Genomic DNA, 15,608 nt, shown 5'->3' on the forward strand with positions numbered 1-15,608 from the left:
CTTAGACTGTGATCAGGACTGACCGTGTTGTCTCATAGAGGTTATGCCATTGCCAGCAGTGCCGCTGACACAATGAATGAAGCTCCGGTTCCTCATCGGGTCAGTCTTCTGCAAGAACCTCTCAACACATCCCTGTATACACCAATGCGTAAGGTTTGTGAACCTTTCGTTTTCAGCAATGGTGACTGACGCTAGATGTGGAAATGATGTGTTTAGCAGTAGGGCAGGGTATGCTGTCAGCCGTAGGAGTCTGATCTTGCCAGCATGACTCAAGTTTTCCTGCAGGCCACAATCCCACATTTGTGCATGTACTGCACTTACTTATAGGATCTATTTTAGATGTGCTTTCCCCTTAGGATGCGGCCACATCCTCTTCAAACCGGGGCTGTGCAAAACACTGGATAATGCTGAAATAATCTACAAGCAATTATGCAAATCCAGTGGAGGTCTCATCCTAGAAATGATGAGATGGTAAATCTGCACATTCAAAACCATAGATGATGCTCATATACAGTGTGCTTTCATCACACACAGCAATAAAAAGTTTTTTCATTGTTTTGCCACCCATTTTCTTTCTCTCTCTCTCTCTCTCTCTCTCTCTTTACACAACCTGAATATTAAATGTATTGTCTTGATTTTACAGTGTATAAAGGCATGGGCCTGATTTTCACTTACCATAAAGTGTTGTTTCCATTTGAAGCTTGTCTCTCCATGTCCTTTGCAGATATGTGCCAAAGCCTGTCCCCTGTAAGCCTGTAAAGAATCTTGTAAGGAAGTGAGAAAACAAGCCTGTCTGCTGGGTAATCCTCAGAGAGAACACTTCACGGGAAGGCTTGTTCGGATCGGTTCGGATGCTGGAGAGACTGAGGTCATTTTGTCCTTTGAGTTTTGGGGAAGAAAACTAAGTAGAGGAAGGGAGGGTTAGATATATTCATATGTTAACGTTTTCATTTTTTACAATATTTAATAGTAACGGTAACTAAGCTTTTCTTAAAGGTATTATTGATAACATTTCAGTAAAAGCTAAAGCTAAGAATTTTGATAAACTGATCAAGTTTTGAATGAGAATACATCTGCTTAGTTCAGTATGTTGGCAGAAAGAATCAATGCTAGGTCTACACTGACCTCTGCTGGCTCATTCTGACACTAGGCTAGTGAAATCTAAAACAGGGTGCTTCTTCTTTTATGTTTGTCTTTGTAACCCCTGTACAATACCTAGATGGTGCCTTTCTGTTATTTTGACAAATATAAAAGTATCTAGTCAATTGTGCCTAATTACAATATGTAATATTAATTTTTCCCCACTTCTTGCAACATGTTTAGTGTATAGTTCACGAGTTCGTGTGCCTATATAATCTTAGCGTAAGTGGTAAACAGATTTGGCTTGCTGTCTGCTATAGAGGGGCTCGGAGAGGATATTCTACTCGAGCTCCGATTGCCCCCCTATAACAGGCAAAAAGGAGGAGAAGGGGAGGAGGAGGGATGCCGAAAGAACTAACAACAGGAAGAGGTAAGATGCTGGTTTTATACCTTGGTATTTATTGGAAGATTAGATGGGCGTACTCCTCCCGAAATTACGTTTATTAACTTCACTTTTTGTTTGTTTGAAAAGGGTTTACTATATTATCTGGATGATCTGGTTTCAGTAACTAATTAGTTACTGAAACCAGATCATCCAGATAATATAGTAATTAAATGTGAAAGCTAAACATTAAAGGGTTAGTTCACACAAAAATGAAAATTCTGTCATTATTACTCACCCTCATGTCGTTCCACACCCGTAAGACCTTCGTTCATCTTCGGAACACAAATTAAGATATTTTTGATAAAATCCGATGACTCAGTAAGGCCTGCATTGCCAGCAATAACACTCCCTTTTTCCATGCCCAGAAAGCTATAAAGACATATTTAAAACAGTTCATGTGACTACAGTGGTTCAACTTTAATGTTATGAAGCGACGAGAATACTTTTTGTGCGCCAAAAATAACAAAATAGTGACTTTATTCCACAATATCTAGTGATGGGCAATTTCAAAACACTGCTTCATGAAGCCTCGAAGCTTAACGAATCTTTTGTTTGAATCAGTGGTTCGGAGCGTGTATCAAACTGCTCAAGTCACATGAACTATTGAAGTTTCAAAATACTTTTGACATAACGAAGCCTCGTTTACTGATATCATGTGATTTTGTCACTCTGAACCACTGATTCTGTGGGGTATTTTGAGCTTCACAGACACATTCTGGGGACACCAGAATATTACATTATTCTGTTATATTTATTCTGTCAATATTATACTACATCTTGTGAAAGGGGGCATAATAGGTCACCTTTAAGTAATCTTCCATTTAAAAAAACAAAATACTAATGAATAACTGAACTGCACATTGACCTGAACATAAGCATCCAGACTAATTAATTTTGCTTTAGAAAATAGCTATATATAGTTATCAGTAGGTAAGAATGAATTAGTTGAACTAAATAAAATCTGTATCATTATAAATCCATTATGTAAAAGTCTAAATGTGTCATTTGTGTGGGTTACTTATGTGACATATTTCACCTGTTTACAAAAGCACTGGCATATAAACTTCATTCATAATTCATTCATAGTAATTCCACAGCACTTTTTACAATGCAGATTGTGTCAAAGCCGCTTTACAGTGATAGAGGGAACATAATTTTGGCTGTACAGCAGCTCTAGGAGAAAACAGTGCCAAAGTAAGTTCAGAGTTGATTCATTTCTGTTGTAAAAGTCATTAGTTATTCATTTAGTTCATTTATCTACACAGCATTTATCTAAACAAGCCAGAGGCAACAGTGGCATAAAAACTACAGTGCTCAGCGTAAATGAGTACATCCCCTTTGAAAAGTAACATTTTAAACAATATCTCAATGAACACAAAAACAATTTCCAAAATGTTGACAAGACTAAGTTTTATATAACATCTGTTTAACTTATAACATGAAAGTAAGTACTGAGTTGGCAGTACTGGTGTTTTGGGTCATTGTCCTGTTGCCAAATGAAGCACTCCCCAGTGAGTCTGGTGGCGTTTTCTTGAACACTGGTAGGCAAGATTCTTTTGTACACTTCTGAATTCATTCTTCTGCTGCCATCATTGAATAAGTCATCAATAAAGTTGAGTGAGCCTGTTCCATAGTCAGACATGCAAGCCCATGACATGACACTACCTCCACCATGCTTTCCAGAAGAGGATCATTTGCAGTTTCTTTTTTTCTCCACACTTTTGCTTTCCCACTTTGGTAAAGGTTAATCTTTGTCCATAAAACTCTGTTCTAAAACTCTACTGGCTCATCTCTGTGTGTTTTTGCAAATTCAAATTGGCTTTCCTATTTTTGGTACTGATCAGATGGTTTATCTTGCTGCGTTTCCTCTGTAATTCTGTTGGTGAAGTCTCCTGCGAACAGCAGATTGTGAGACCATCACCCCAGCTCAAGCAACTGCCCAAAACAAGCAACCGCTGAAAATGGCTGCATTCAAGGCCTGGAAAAGCATTTCAAAGTGCAAGAGTCTGGTGACGTCTGGGTCACATACTCGCTCCTGTGATTGCTTGCAAGGGATTTACAATTAAATATTAGCTTTTATACTTTTACATTTACTTTAAGTTAAACCGTCCCAATACTTATGCTCACATTAGACAGAGAGATGAAACTCTAAAAGTGCTGTACTTCTTAGATTGTAAAACATTTTGTGTTGAAACAGCCAATAATAAAATGTGACATTCTGTACTTCTGCCTCATATTAATCTTTTAATCATATTTATAGATGTCTTGACACCACAGCTAACAGAGAAATTTTGTCTTTACTGTCCCAATACTTATGGAGGGCACTGTATATAGGAGACTTTGTTCCATCACTAAAGAACCAGTTTAGCAAAGTAAGACGGCTCAACATGATTGTACTTATTACATCTATGTTATATAACCAGTAAATGAATACCTGACAGGTACATTACAAGGGGAAAAAATGAGAATGCACAACAGTAAATGATAGATCATTGGTTATGAGAAACTATATATTTATTCATCACACACAGCGTAATGATTGTCATATTTTACATTCTGAACAAAGCTGTATTGCTTCACAAAGGAAAAAAAGAAAGACAAGAGATGAGGGAATAAACTAATTTAGTGTATGTCCTGCATTATGACACCACACACACACACACAAAACATCTACCTTATTTGAAAATAGTTCTGCTTACTAAAAGTCAACAAACAATAACCAAAAAAGGCCAACAAACAAATTCTGCAACAGAAGAAGATAGTCCACTATTGTGTTTCCATGACTTTCCGAAAGAGGTGGATTACAAAGATGCCAAGTTTACAGTAACTCTCTCAGTAACCACAGCAGTGTCGACTATATTTTTTTTGTAATTTAATGCCAGCATAATAAAACATAAAATATAGTGTAATACATTTTTAATTGAAAATATATATATAAAAAAAACACTTTTCTAGATTTAATTTTGTTGATCATTGCAGAAATGAGAAAAGGGGTCCATAGAGCTGAAACTCAATCAAACTAGCCGCTTACACAGCTCATCAGACTTGTTAGAACAATACAGAAAACACTGTCCCAGCAGTTGCTTATCTTGATCATGTCAATGACAAATAAATCAGAGAGAAGAGCGTAAAGAAAATGTAAAACAGATAAAGTCACGCATTAAAGAAAAGTGAATGTCCCTGACCCTGAGCAAAGCCAGGCCACACTTCTCCAAAAACAAGCTCATTACATTTTGCTTGGAACTATTTAGAATTTTTGAACAACGACCTCATTTTATGACAATCAGATTTTAATCCAACTGTAAGCATTTATCATGGCAGCATTCGCTGTACTGACTTTGGAAACGTGCTCAGTTTTCACGAAAATAATGGCACAGCACAAAACAAAACGTTACTGTTTTGGGGTTCTTTATGCAAAAAAAACACTAAAATAAAGTAAAAATCCTGCTTTCTTTCTATTGATTTTGGGTTTCCAATCTTTGGACACAGTTAGGTAAAAGCACTTGAATGTCTGTCCGATAGATCATGACTCATGGCTCGGCTCAAACATGAAACACCTTAACAGATGACACTTACTGAAACACTCCGATTTGTAGTGTAAACTCCAAAGACACTACACTCTGATGTTAATAAAACTACAATGGAGTGTTTCTTTGGTTGGCCATCATCAACAGGTGTAGTCAAGACCAGGGGCCTGGTGTATAAACACTGCGTACGCACAAAATGGTCATAGAAATGTGTGAACGCAATTTTCCACGCACATATCGGGATTTTTAAAAATAAACCAGGCGAAGTAAAATATTCCAGTAAAAGACTCTTTTACTGGAGTGAGCAAAGTATTGAAGTAAACAGAATGATTAAACTCTGTTTTACATCTGATATACACATTTAGATTAAATATGCCACTCTTCTTAATGGAGTTAAGCACTGAAATTTCATGAAATCATTATCCAGAAGTTACAACATTTTTATATGAATTTTAATAACAGTGGATGCGCTGCTTCTAAACACTTTTCCTGTGGCATGCTGTGTTTTAATGTTTTAACTACAGCTAGGATTGCTTTGGCGCATGATAATTTCACTTCTTAAATAGCAGAAATCATGTTCTGAGAAAATATTTTTGCACGAATAATGATCAGTAATGCTTGCTTGACTCCGTCTAAGCAGATGGTATAGCAACATAGACGACAGTATAATGACAGACACCACACCGAAGGACTCACTCGTTGATTGGCTGGTTTGAGTAAGTCCGATGACACAGTACTGTACAACTTCTGCTGCAATCTAGCGTTTGTGCATACACACACTTTTAGGATGAAATATACATGAGGCCCCAGACCCTTCAAGACCCAGATCCAGACTAGACCCAGACCAAGATTAGACCTGCAGTACACTGACAAGGAAAAGTGCGTACGTCTGTTCAGACACTGACGTGGCGCTAAGCACTTTTCCACATCAGACTGTTTTTATAAATATGAATGTTGGCGTGGATTTATGCATACACACACTCTAAGATCAAATCTGTGCGTATGCATGCTTTATAAATGAGGCCCCCAGATCCAGACTAGACCCCTAGAGACCAGACCAAGATTAGACCCTTCAAGACCAGATCCAGAACGAGATCTATCCCTGAGATCCAGACCAGGCCTGTTTGTTCAAGAAGCAGGCAGTATATTCTTAATGAATCAAGGTGCTGTATTTATTACAGCATTCATTTCAGTAATATTTAACAGTTGTTTTAACACCTTTTCATTTATTTGACTTTACTGAACAAGGGATAAGTCAACAATCAAACTTTTTTCATGTCAGGTTTCCTCTGACACAGCAGTGTGTCGGTACATAGAGATTTTGCTATATTGTTTATATCTGTTGGCAGTGCTGCTTACAGTTATTCACACATTAGACAAAGAGACATGGAAAACGTGAAGAGCATGACTTGTTTTATATTAAAAAGTTATTTATAGCTCAACAAGCCGTGAAGGATAACTCAATTTGGTACTCACATGCTGTGCATCGGGCAGAACGTGGACCAGCAACATATGTATACTTTAAGCTTAACTCTTGTGCATTTAGCTGCTCAAATACACAGAAAAATTCCTATTTTCAATAAGACAGCTGTTGAATATTACTGAAATGAATGCTGCAATCTTAGTCCAGTCATGGTCTGGGTCTTGACTACACCTCTGAAGTGAGCTAACATGAACAGGGCTAACATCGCCCCTCTTGGTTCGGTGCTGTACCGCCACTGCCCTTGGCTTTGATCTGTAGCCAGGCATCCCCCAGTGCTTTAGTGAAGTGGTCATCCACTGAGCCTGTGATGGACACTGAGTTAGAGACAGGCACGGGCTCCTCGTAGATCTGGCCCAGACTGCGGCGGAAGTGCTCCTCAATCACAGGGTCACACTCAGGGTTTGCTGAGGAAGAGAAAATAAACAGAGCGGTCACATGATCATAGAACCTCAAGGCTAAATCAATTATGGGAGACTTAAAGCCATTTCAAGAACCAATAATGAATTTATTAATTAATTTAAATTAAATCACCTACAAATGAATGAAGATAAGTAATTGTAATGTTATTGTAACATGAATAACCACACCGGCAGGTAATGATGTGCTACTCAGACCAAACACACACTTCTGATTATGCAATCATTCAAAGGTGAACTACCGTTGGTCTTGTTGGTGGATCCAGATGTGCAGCTGTTAGGGGACATGTGGCAGCTGGAAAGACTGCATGGCCGGTTGCTGGTAGGGGCACAGGTGATTACAGATGGACGGTTCTGTTTGGAAACATGACACATTCAACAACATGTGCTATAACAGTGAAGTCACGGACTGAGAATCAATAGTCGCCTTTCCACCGTCGGGCACTTCAGCACGGCACGATTACAAATCATTCTAGGCCCAGAATTCTCAGCTGGTAGAATGTGTGTAGTGACATCACAGGATTGGTCACTTGTCTGTTGCTGGCTGGCTGCCAGTTTCTTTGTAGCTGGCTAAGCATGCTATTTGAGCGACGTAAAAACAAATTAATAATAAAATTAAAAGAAATATCTGATCATCCGCCATAACAGTCGCTATTTACATTTCAAATCATCTGTAAACTCTTGCATTATCATGTATTACATTACATACAACTTTTGTCAAGTCACCTTTATTTATATAGCACTTTATGCAATACAGATTGTACAAAGCAGCTTTGTTTCAAATCAGTGGTTCGGAGCATGTATTAAACTGCCAAAGACCCGCCCCCAAGTGGTGAACCATTTAAATTTCGAAACACTTATGACGTAACAAAGCCTCGTTTACTGAAATCACGTAACTTTGGCAGTTTGATTCACGCTCCGAACCACTGATTCGAAACGAAAGATTCGTAAAGCTTCGAAGCTTCATGAAGCAGTGTTTTGAAATCGCCCATCACTAAATATTGTTGAATAAAGTCCTTATTTTGTTTTTTTGGCGCACAAAAAGTATTCTCGTTGCTTCGTAACATTAAGGTTGAACCACTGTAGTCACATGAACTATTTTAAATATGTCTTTAGTAGCATCTGGGCATCTGAAAGTGTTAATTGTCTTGCTGGCAATGCAGGCCTCACTGAGCCACCGGATTTTATCAAAAATATTTTAATTTGTGTTCCGAAGATGAATGAAGGTCTTACGGGTGTGGAAAGACATGAGGGCGAGTAATTAATGACAGAATTTTCATTTTTGGGTGAACTAACCCTTTAATATAAAGTGGGACTGAGAACTAAAGCATTAAAAATGATCCGGCTGCAAGAGAAGCATATCTTGCAAAAAGAAAAGAGACTCAATTAATCTTGTTTAATAGGTATTATATAGTATTCAATTAAAGCTGCTATGCATTTAATGCTTTAAACATTTTGATGAATGTATTTATTTCTTAATGTTTTAATTCAAAATTCTCAACTGACTAAATCTGATAATTGTTTTTGTATCAATATAAAACATGACTTTGTTGTTGCTCAATCACAATTGATTACAGTGAATCTAACCAAGATTATTCTACTGCACTGTAGCCGAATGTGATGTCATGTGATTTATTCTGTTTTTGATCAATTTACTACTTTTACTTTAATAGAGACTGGTGACTAAAACACTTGTATTGCATTTTATAGGCAACTGAAATGAAAAATCCAGTATTCAGCATATTCTCTGTCATTAATAATGTTGTCAGGTGGCACAACTGATATTCATCAGGTGGTGCAACCATGTAAACTCTTGATTTAAACCAACAAATAATTGGTCAAAGTGAACAAATGACTGAAAACTAGATTGTGATTAGTTATTATATTGAATGCATTTACTGGTATGTGATTATTCTTCTGTCTTTAAAAGTAAAATCGGATGCTAAAGATACTAAATATCTAGATACTAGAATGCAATAACTATAAATTAAAATGAATAAAATTCACAACCACAAAATAATAATGTGTTAGGCACTGTAGATACTTTGATTTCACAATAAAATTAGGAATATATATTTACAAATACTTGGTTTTACCACCAACAATTGAAACTTGTTTAAGCACCATTCCTGACTCAAAAATATGCATTGCATCAAATTTAAAAGCATTTTTTAGAAATACCTTTTTGTAGCTTTCTTTGTCATTGACCCTTACGAAACAAGAATGGTTTGGCTCGGTGGTGGAAAAGCAGCTAAAGTTTTAAAGAAAAACTCTTACTATTTCAGACTGTGCAAGTCTGACCTGCTGTGGTTTTGTGCCGGATCCAGGAATAAGAAGCATGCTCCTAGTAGGATCTGAGCTCTCTTTGGTCATCTCGATGGGTTGATCCACCGCAAAAATGGGGAAAGGTGTGAATACATGATGACTATGAAGAGCGCTCAGAGACGCCTGTCCAAATGAACTGTAATTCCATGACTCCTGATTTACAGCCTCTCCATTTGGATTTCTCCTAAAAAAAAAAAAAAAATCACGAGAAAAAAAAAAAAACATGCCGTGCATAAAAACGTTAAAAGATTTAACAATTCTATTGAAAAATGTCTGCAGTGTCAATAACGGAACTGCAGCAGACGTACAGATGTGATCTCATTTTGTTCATGTGCTCTTCATCAGAGTCTTCGTTTTCATGGTGTTTTCTTTTGGTTGGGCTCACGGGTTGACAGCCTGAGTTCAGCAAAACCCCAGAAGCCCCTGAGTCATCTGTCAATAAATCAGATTCAAATTCATATCAAACATCGTGAAGCCAGAGTTAAGGCACACTCATTACTGGCAGTCATATTTCCAAAAATACTAATAATGCTTAAAATCAATCACAAAAACATTAGATCATCATCATGCTTAAATATGAAGTCAAACTAGAAAATCAATGAGCTTTAATTGTTAATATGCATATATTTTAGTACAAATCTTATACTTCAGTATACAGTAGGGTGAAAAAGTCAGCAGTAAAAATATTTCCTCTTAGACTAAAAAATGCAACTCACACATACAATGACTTGGATATACACCTTATGAAAAATATGTATTTTTGAATAAATTAAGATTTTTTTTTATAAACTGTCCTGATTTAATAATGAACAAGAAAACTTCATTAAACGGTTGAGATCCTTGAAAAGAAAATATCAGAAAATCACAGCAAGTTTTAGCTCAGGCTGAGCAATGTTAAGATTTATGAATTAGTAATTTGTTATATTTGTAAAAATACGTTTTACATTTTTTTTAAAACATTTTTCAAATAAGATATGTACACTCACTTGTATTCACTGTGTAAGGAAAATGTTATTACTTGACTTTTTACTAGTCATGAAGTTTAAATGGCTCGAAAATTGTATTTATTTATGTTTTTCAACACCATATGAAACTAACATGAACACCAAGATTACATTTCTAAGAAACTGCCACATGTTTTACTAACAGAGACATTTTCATTAGTGCCTCCGACTTTTGGACTGTTCACAATGGTGCTGAATGTTTAGTATTACTCCATAATCAAGTATTAAATATGTATTGTGTTTAAGAGTTGTGAATGCTGTTACTTACCCTCGTACGGATTACAATGCAGCCTGCTGATGTTATTGTTCATTTTATTGGTGAATCGATTAATCAAAATATCCATTTTATCACAAACATCCACATTTAAAACAGAATTATAATCGGGTACTCCATCTCATTTATACAGCTGAACGTGTCGATCTTTCAGAAAGGGAAACATAAGGAACCTTACAATTACTAATGGTAAGATGTGAAAATAATAATAAGTTTACGTTGTTTTTAGCATACTGAGCTAGCTATGAGCTCGGGCTGCAAGTTAGACGCTAACCTGTCCGTCGGAAGTTTACTTTAGTGGCTTAAATCCAAACTACTAACTCATACTCGTCAAGCACGGACTGTTGCGTGTATAAAAAGTAAATAAAGCAGTCAAACAGGTGATTATTAATTGTCGTGTTGTGACTGTGATATGTGAGTATACTGCTACAGCTGCTCGACAGGAGTCCTGTGCGTTTCCGCCTGAGAAAAAAAAAAACTGTTAATTTTTATTTTCCCAAAACTCGATATTTACATGTTATTTATCACAAAGGGCTGTTTATTTTTTATATATTACGAGTTATATCTTACATTTTCTGTCACAGTTGTGACACCAATCTCAATGAAACTGTTTAAAATAGTTGCCCAACCTGACCAGCGCTGAGAAAAACTGCACGTACCATGTGACAAATATAGGCATATGTCTATGGTGACAGCGCCATCTATCTGCTCTTCTGAAAGGGTACCGTCTTATTCAAAACTCTCGCGACATTATGCGTTGACGTTACTTTCCCGCCGGAACACGCCCCCTCAGCAGGACTGAGTGGCAAAATATTCTGCAGCATGACTGGAATTAAAACGGGAGTAAAACAAACGATTATCTGCTTAAATTAAAGTCTGTTGGACTCAATGTTCCTTACAACTCACCAAAGAACCAGTGGTCCATGGACATTGATATGTGGCCAGGAATCGGGTGGATCAGGTGGCCAGAGGGGGACTGTAAAAATCCTAGGGTGGCACAGTAAAACATACACTGGAAAAAAAAAAAGTAGTAACCTGAATTGTAATCTATATCAACTTTATATAACCCACAAAATTATATTAATTTCTTTGATGTAATTTGTTAGGTTGATATGCAGATTAAATTACATTTTTGACTTGCATGAAACCTGTTAATTTATATGTTCGTACATAAAGCTCATTGTTTAGGAAAGAACTGTAAAAAAAAATATTCACTGTTTTCTTGCGATTGTATTTCCTGTGTAAATACTACTAGTGATGCACCGAAATTCAGGATTGCACTCGGCCAAAACCAAAAATGAAAACAAAGTTTATTTAATAATTAATTTATCAAATTTATTTAATGATCAAATAATACTGAGTTGTGCAAACATTTAAATTACACATAAGGCAGTTTTTATATCAACCTTTTCATAATAGAATTATATTTTGGTAAAATATAAACATTTAAACAACGGCAGTAATAGCCTAACTTATAATGAATATTTCATGCATATATTTATCAAAATGCTCCTCTCTAGAGTTATTTTTTCTAGTTAACTAACGGGTTAGGGTCATTGAATAGCTTTACTGAGGTAAATGTATTTTCCTGAGGACATTAGGTGAAATTGTTTACTAGCTGTTTTATTGATGTTTTTCCACGTTTGAAACACTGATTGAGCGATTACATAAGATGATACATTTCAGTAATTTGTACTGTATCTTTCAAGATATACCTTCTGATGTATATATACCTTCTGATTGCATCAGTTACTGATGCATATGGGGAAAACTCCATTTTTCTTCAAATAATGTAGCCTGATTTGTTCACTTAAGTGAACCTGCACAGACAAATGGCATTTTAGCCCGTCAAAACGGGTGGGGTCGACTGCCTATTTAACTTGCGCTGATTGCCATTTTCGTCAGAATTTTTTTTCCTTCAAGCATGAAGATCTCCTCGCTGACTCCGAAGAAGAAGAAGAAGATAGAAGCCTTTCTGCTCGCTGTTGAAACAAGCCTCAAGCAGCAGATTAATGACACGCTTCAGCGACTGCAGCTGACTCATCGCTTTTTAAAAGAGCAAATTCGAGCGATGTTTGTTGCAAAATGTCATGCCACGAATGTGGCTCATGCAGGGCTTCTCTGCTTCCTTCGGACGAGCACACTGAGTATATCGCTTGCTTGGGCCCAGCCTATGCCGAGGCTGTGCTCATGGGTCACTTTCTTTAAGGAAAGCGATCCCACCTCGCACGCTCTCCCATTCTCTTCCCCTCTCGAGCCGAGATGGAACTCGTGCCTCACTCTTGAGTCTCCGGTGCTCTTCGCCTTGAAGACCGACGCCACTCATCTCATGCGAGCAGCATGGTTTCAATTGGCGGATCCGAGGACACTTTGACGACACTATGTCTCTGGCTGTCTCTGAAGCAGAGGACTGGGCGAACTCTGGAGATGACTCACCCGCACCGCCTAAAGAGCCAGATGCAATCAGGCCTCGGCAGGACTCAGAGCTCATCCGCATTCTCACAAAGGCAGTAGAAGAGCAGGGCTTAGAGTGGTCAGATCCAGAGGAGGCCACCCACAGCCACCTTGATGAATGCTTCCTGCAGCGACCAATGGTTCCACCAGCGACCAACCCTGTTCACGAAGAGTCATGGCATGCCTCCTACTCAGTGTGCATCCATTATTACTCTTCGTCTGCCCTCACCTCTGTTGACGGCACAGAGAAAAAAAGGTACTCCAGGCTTCTCCCGTTGGAGGACGCCATCACCATGCATCTCTGCCCCATTCATTTAAAGGGTACATAACACACACAGTTTCTGCCAATCTCATGTTAATCTTGAGAACCTATAGAGCAGTATTGCATCGTTCATATCTCCGAAAAGTCTTTAGTCTTATCATATTTATAAAAGATAGATACGCTGTACTGACTCTTTCCGAAAAAAGCAGAGCTGCCTGCCGTGGACAGAGCTAAAGAGTCACGAGTGCGCGCAGCTTTTGTGTAGCGATAGTATCCAAGCTATTACATCGTTTTAAATAAAAAGGGAACAAAAAAGTTTTTGTTGTTTACATTATATGCACTTGCGCGCAGATTGCCAACAAAACACAGACGTTTGATGCAGTTTTACTCACCACCCACGATCTGCAAATCCAGCATCGAACTGGGACTTGTTTACAAAACATTCGTCACCGAAATTCCGGGAACAAACAAACATACATGCACAACTCCGTTGCTGCCCCGGAAAAACAAACTGCATCCACTGTTCCCTTAATGCTGAGTTCTCTGGGAAGCTGAAAAAGGTTATCTTTCCCTCACAACCAAAAACACACTTCTTTGGGAAAATCTCTCGGCTTCCATATCCCGAACAAAGCATTATGGGTGTGCTCTTGCTCTCGCTCTGGGTGATGTGTGCGCATGCTTATCAGGGAGAAGTGCCCATACAAGAAATTCTACCCTTTATTACGTGATACAGGGCCATACTCAAAAAAAACTTTCCAAAACGTATCCGAAACCGGAAGTGTATTTGGCATAGAAATACTCCGTAATACGTCCAACTCGTGTTTTGAAACTTTGGTCATGTTCAGCATGAGAATGCAACTCTTTAACAGTGTAAATAAGTCAGAATGCATGAAATAGCATTAGACCCCCCCTTTAAATGGGGGGTCTCCCCGAACATCCTGAGAGGGACTTTTTTTCACGCTAACATACAACCAGATATCATTCCAATTTATTTTTTTGTTTGTAGAGCTAGCAAAGTGTCAACCACAAATGTCATTTGGGGCTCAAAAAGACCCAGACTAACAAGGGTTAATCAGTTTCAGTTAAATATTTAAGGTGCTTTACTGGTAACTGTGGGCGTACACCGTGTATAACTGTAGGTGAAAGGGATAATGTTAAATTATATATATTCATAAAGTAGCTCCATAAATTAATAAACAGTTTTGATTTGAACAATGGCATATGATGCAAAACATTTATGATTGGTTTGTAGTTTTCAGTGCATTCCTTCTGATTCTTACTGACTTGCACGTCATCTTAAAAGCAGCACAAAAAACTGTCCCGTTTGCACCGCTTAAGATCTATCCAGAATAAACCAGTCTGGACCAACATGGAATTCATTCTGTTTTATGCTGGATTTTTCAGCAAGGCTTCTCACTCAACACGTAATCGATGTGGGCTGCGTTGTGGGGAAAAATGCCAAAAACATGTAGCATCTCAAGAATATGAAATAAATATGAAATTTGCTGGCTGCGGTTGGACAGCCAGCAACTAGTGCCTCATCTCAGAATCAGTGCAAAAGAAACTTGCTATGATATATTATTGTGAGATAGACTATAGATGTGATATTTGTGTGCAGCAGCCTCTGGCTCTCCTGCTGATGTAGTGGCAGAAGTCAGAAATCAAAGAAATCCGGTCACAAGTGGACATTGAGAGGCATTTAAACACCAGGTGTACATGGTCATGTGTCTTTCTTGTCTTGACCACTTGTGATCAGATTGACCAAAACACATCTAGAAGATGTATTGGGGCAACAGAGTGAGCAACCTAGCTGACCAAATCACCAAATTCACATGCATAAGAGTTGAACAGAAGGCTAATGATGAATAATGACACTGAGGTGCTAAATTGAAAATACACAATGAAGCATTAAAACAAGAGCATTTTTATTTGGCCCTCAAGATTGCATATCAATAATAAATTAAGAATCAGTAAGAATCATACTGCATATTCATAAGAAGATAAATACATAGTTCAAAGATACTGCAATGTCTTTTTACATGCCAACAAGAATCTAATGTAAGCTGCGGCGAAGAATGCAGTAAATCATGTAGTGGTGTGAAACATGCACTGATAATTAAAGTAATTTCTCTAGGTGTACCTGCGAGAAAATCAAAATAGCACAGCTATGAGGGGAAGCTCACGTGCCAATTTCAGTCTTGTTTTCCCCACACATGTACTGCAGGAAACCTTCTGTCATGAAGGATGTGATCACGCAGTCTAGCATGGGGGAGGGGAGAGAGACCAAGCATCTCATGCAGAGATGCAGCAAGCATCTGATTGGCTGCTTGCATATGTG

General features: G+C 37.9%; 1 protein-coding gene across 3 annotated transcripts; it reads right to left on the reverse strand.

Moving 5' to 3' along the window:
* Window positions 1-4,021: 4,021 nt before the first annotated feature.
* Window positions 4,022-11,255, reverse strand: vgll4a (vestigial-like family member 4a). 3 transcript variants are annotated; one of them, XM_051880237.1, is made up of 7 exons: window positions 11,125-11,255; window positions 10,829-11,016; window positions 10,549-10,701; window positions 9,585-9,708; window positions 9,229-9,460; window positions 7,194-7,305; window positions 4,022-6,939 (listed from the first exon to the last, which is right to left on the reverse strand). In XM_051880237.1, exons 3-7 carry the CDS (start codon window positions 10,622-10,624, stop codon window positions 6,734-6,736), a joined length of 750 nt encoding a protein of 249 aa, XP_051736197.1. In that variant the 5' UTR covers window positions 10,625-10,701; window positions 10,829-11,016; window positions 11,125-11,255; the 3' UTR covers window positions 4,022-6,733. The 3 variants fall into 3 exon arrangements, with proteins under 3 accessions (XP_051736197.1, XP_051736198.1, XP_051736196.1); XM_051880238.1 differs by having other exon boundaries at window positions 9,253-9,460; window positions 10,549-11,016; XM_051880236.1 differs by having other exon boundaries at window positions 10,549-11,016.
* Between the last annotated feature and the right edge of the window lie 4,353 nt (window positions 11,256-15,608).

The sequence above is a fragment of the Ctenopharyngodon idella genome, chromosome 22 (genome assembly GCF_019924925.1).
Source record: "Ctenopharyngodon idella isolate HZGC_01 chromosome 22, HZGC01, whole genome shotgun sequence".
Taxonomy (NCBI): domain Eukaryota; kingdom Metazoa; phylum Chordata; class Actinopteri; order Cypriniformes; family Xenocyprididae; genus Ctenopharyngodon; species Ctenopharyngodon idella.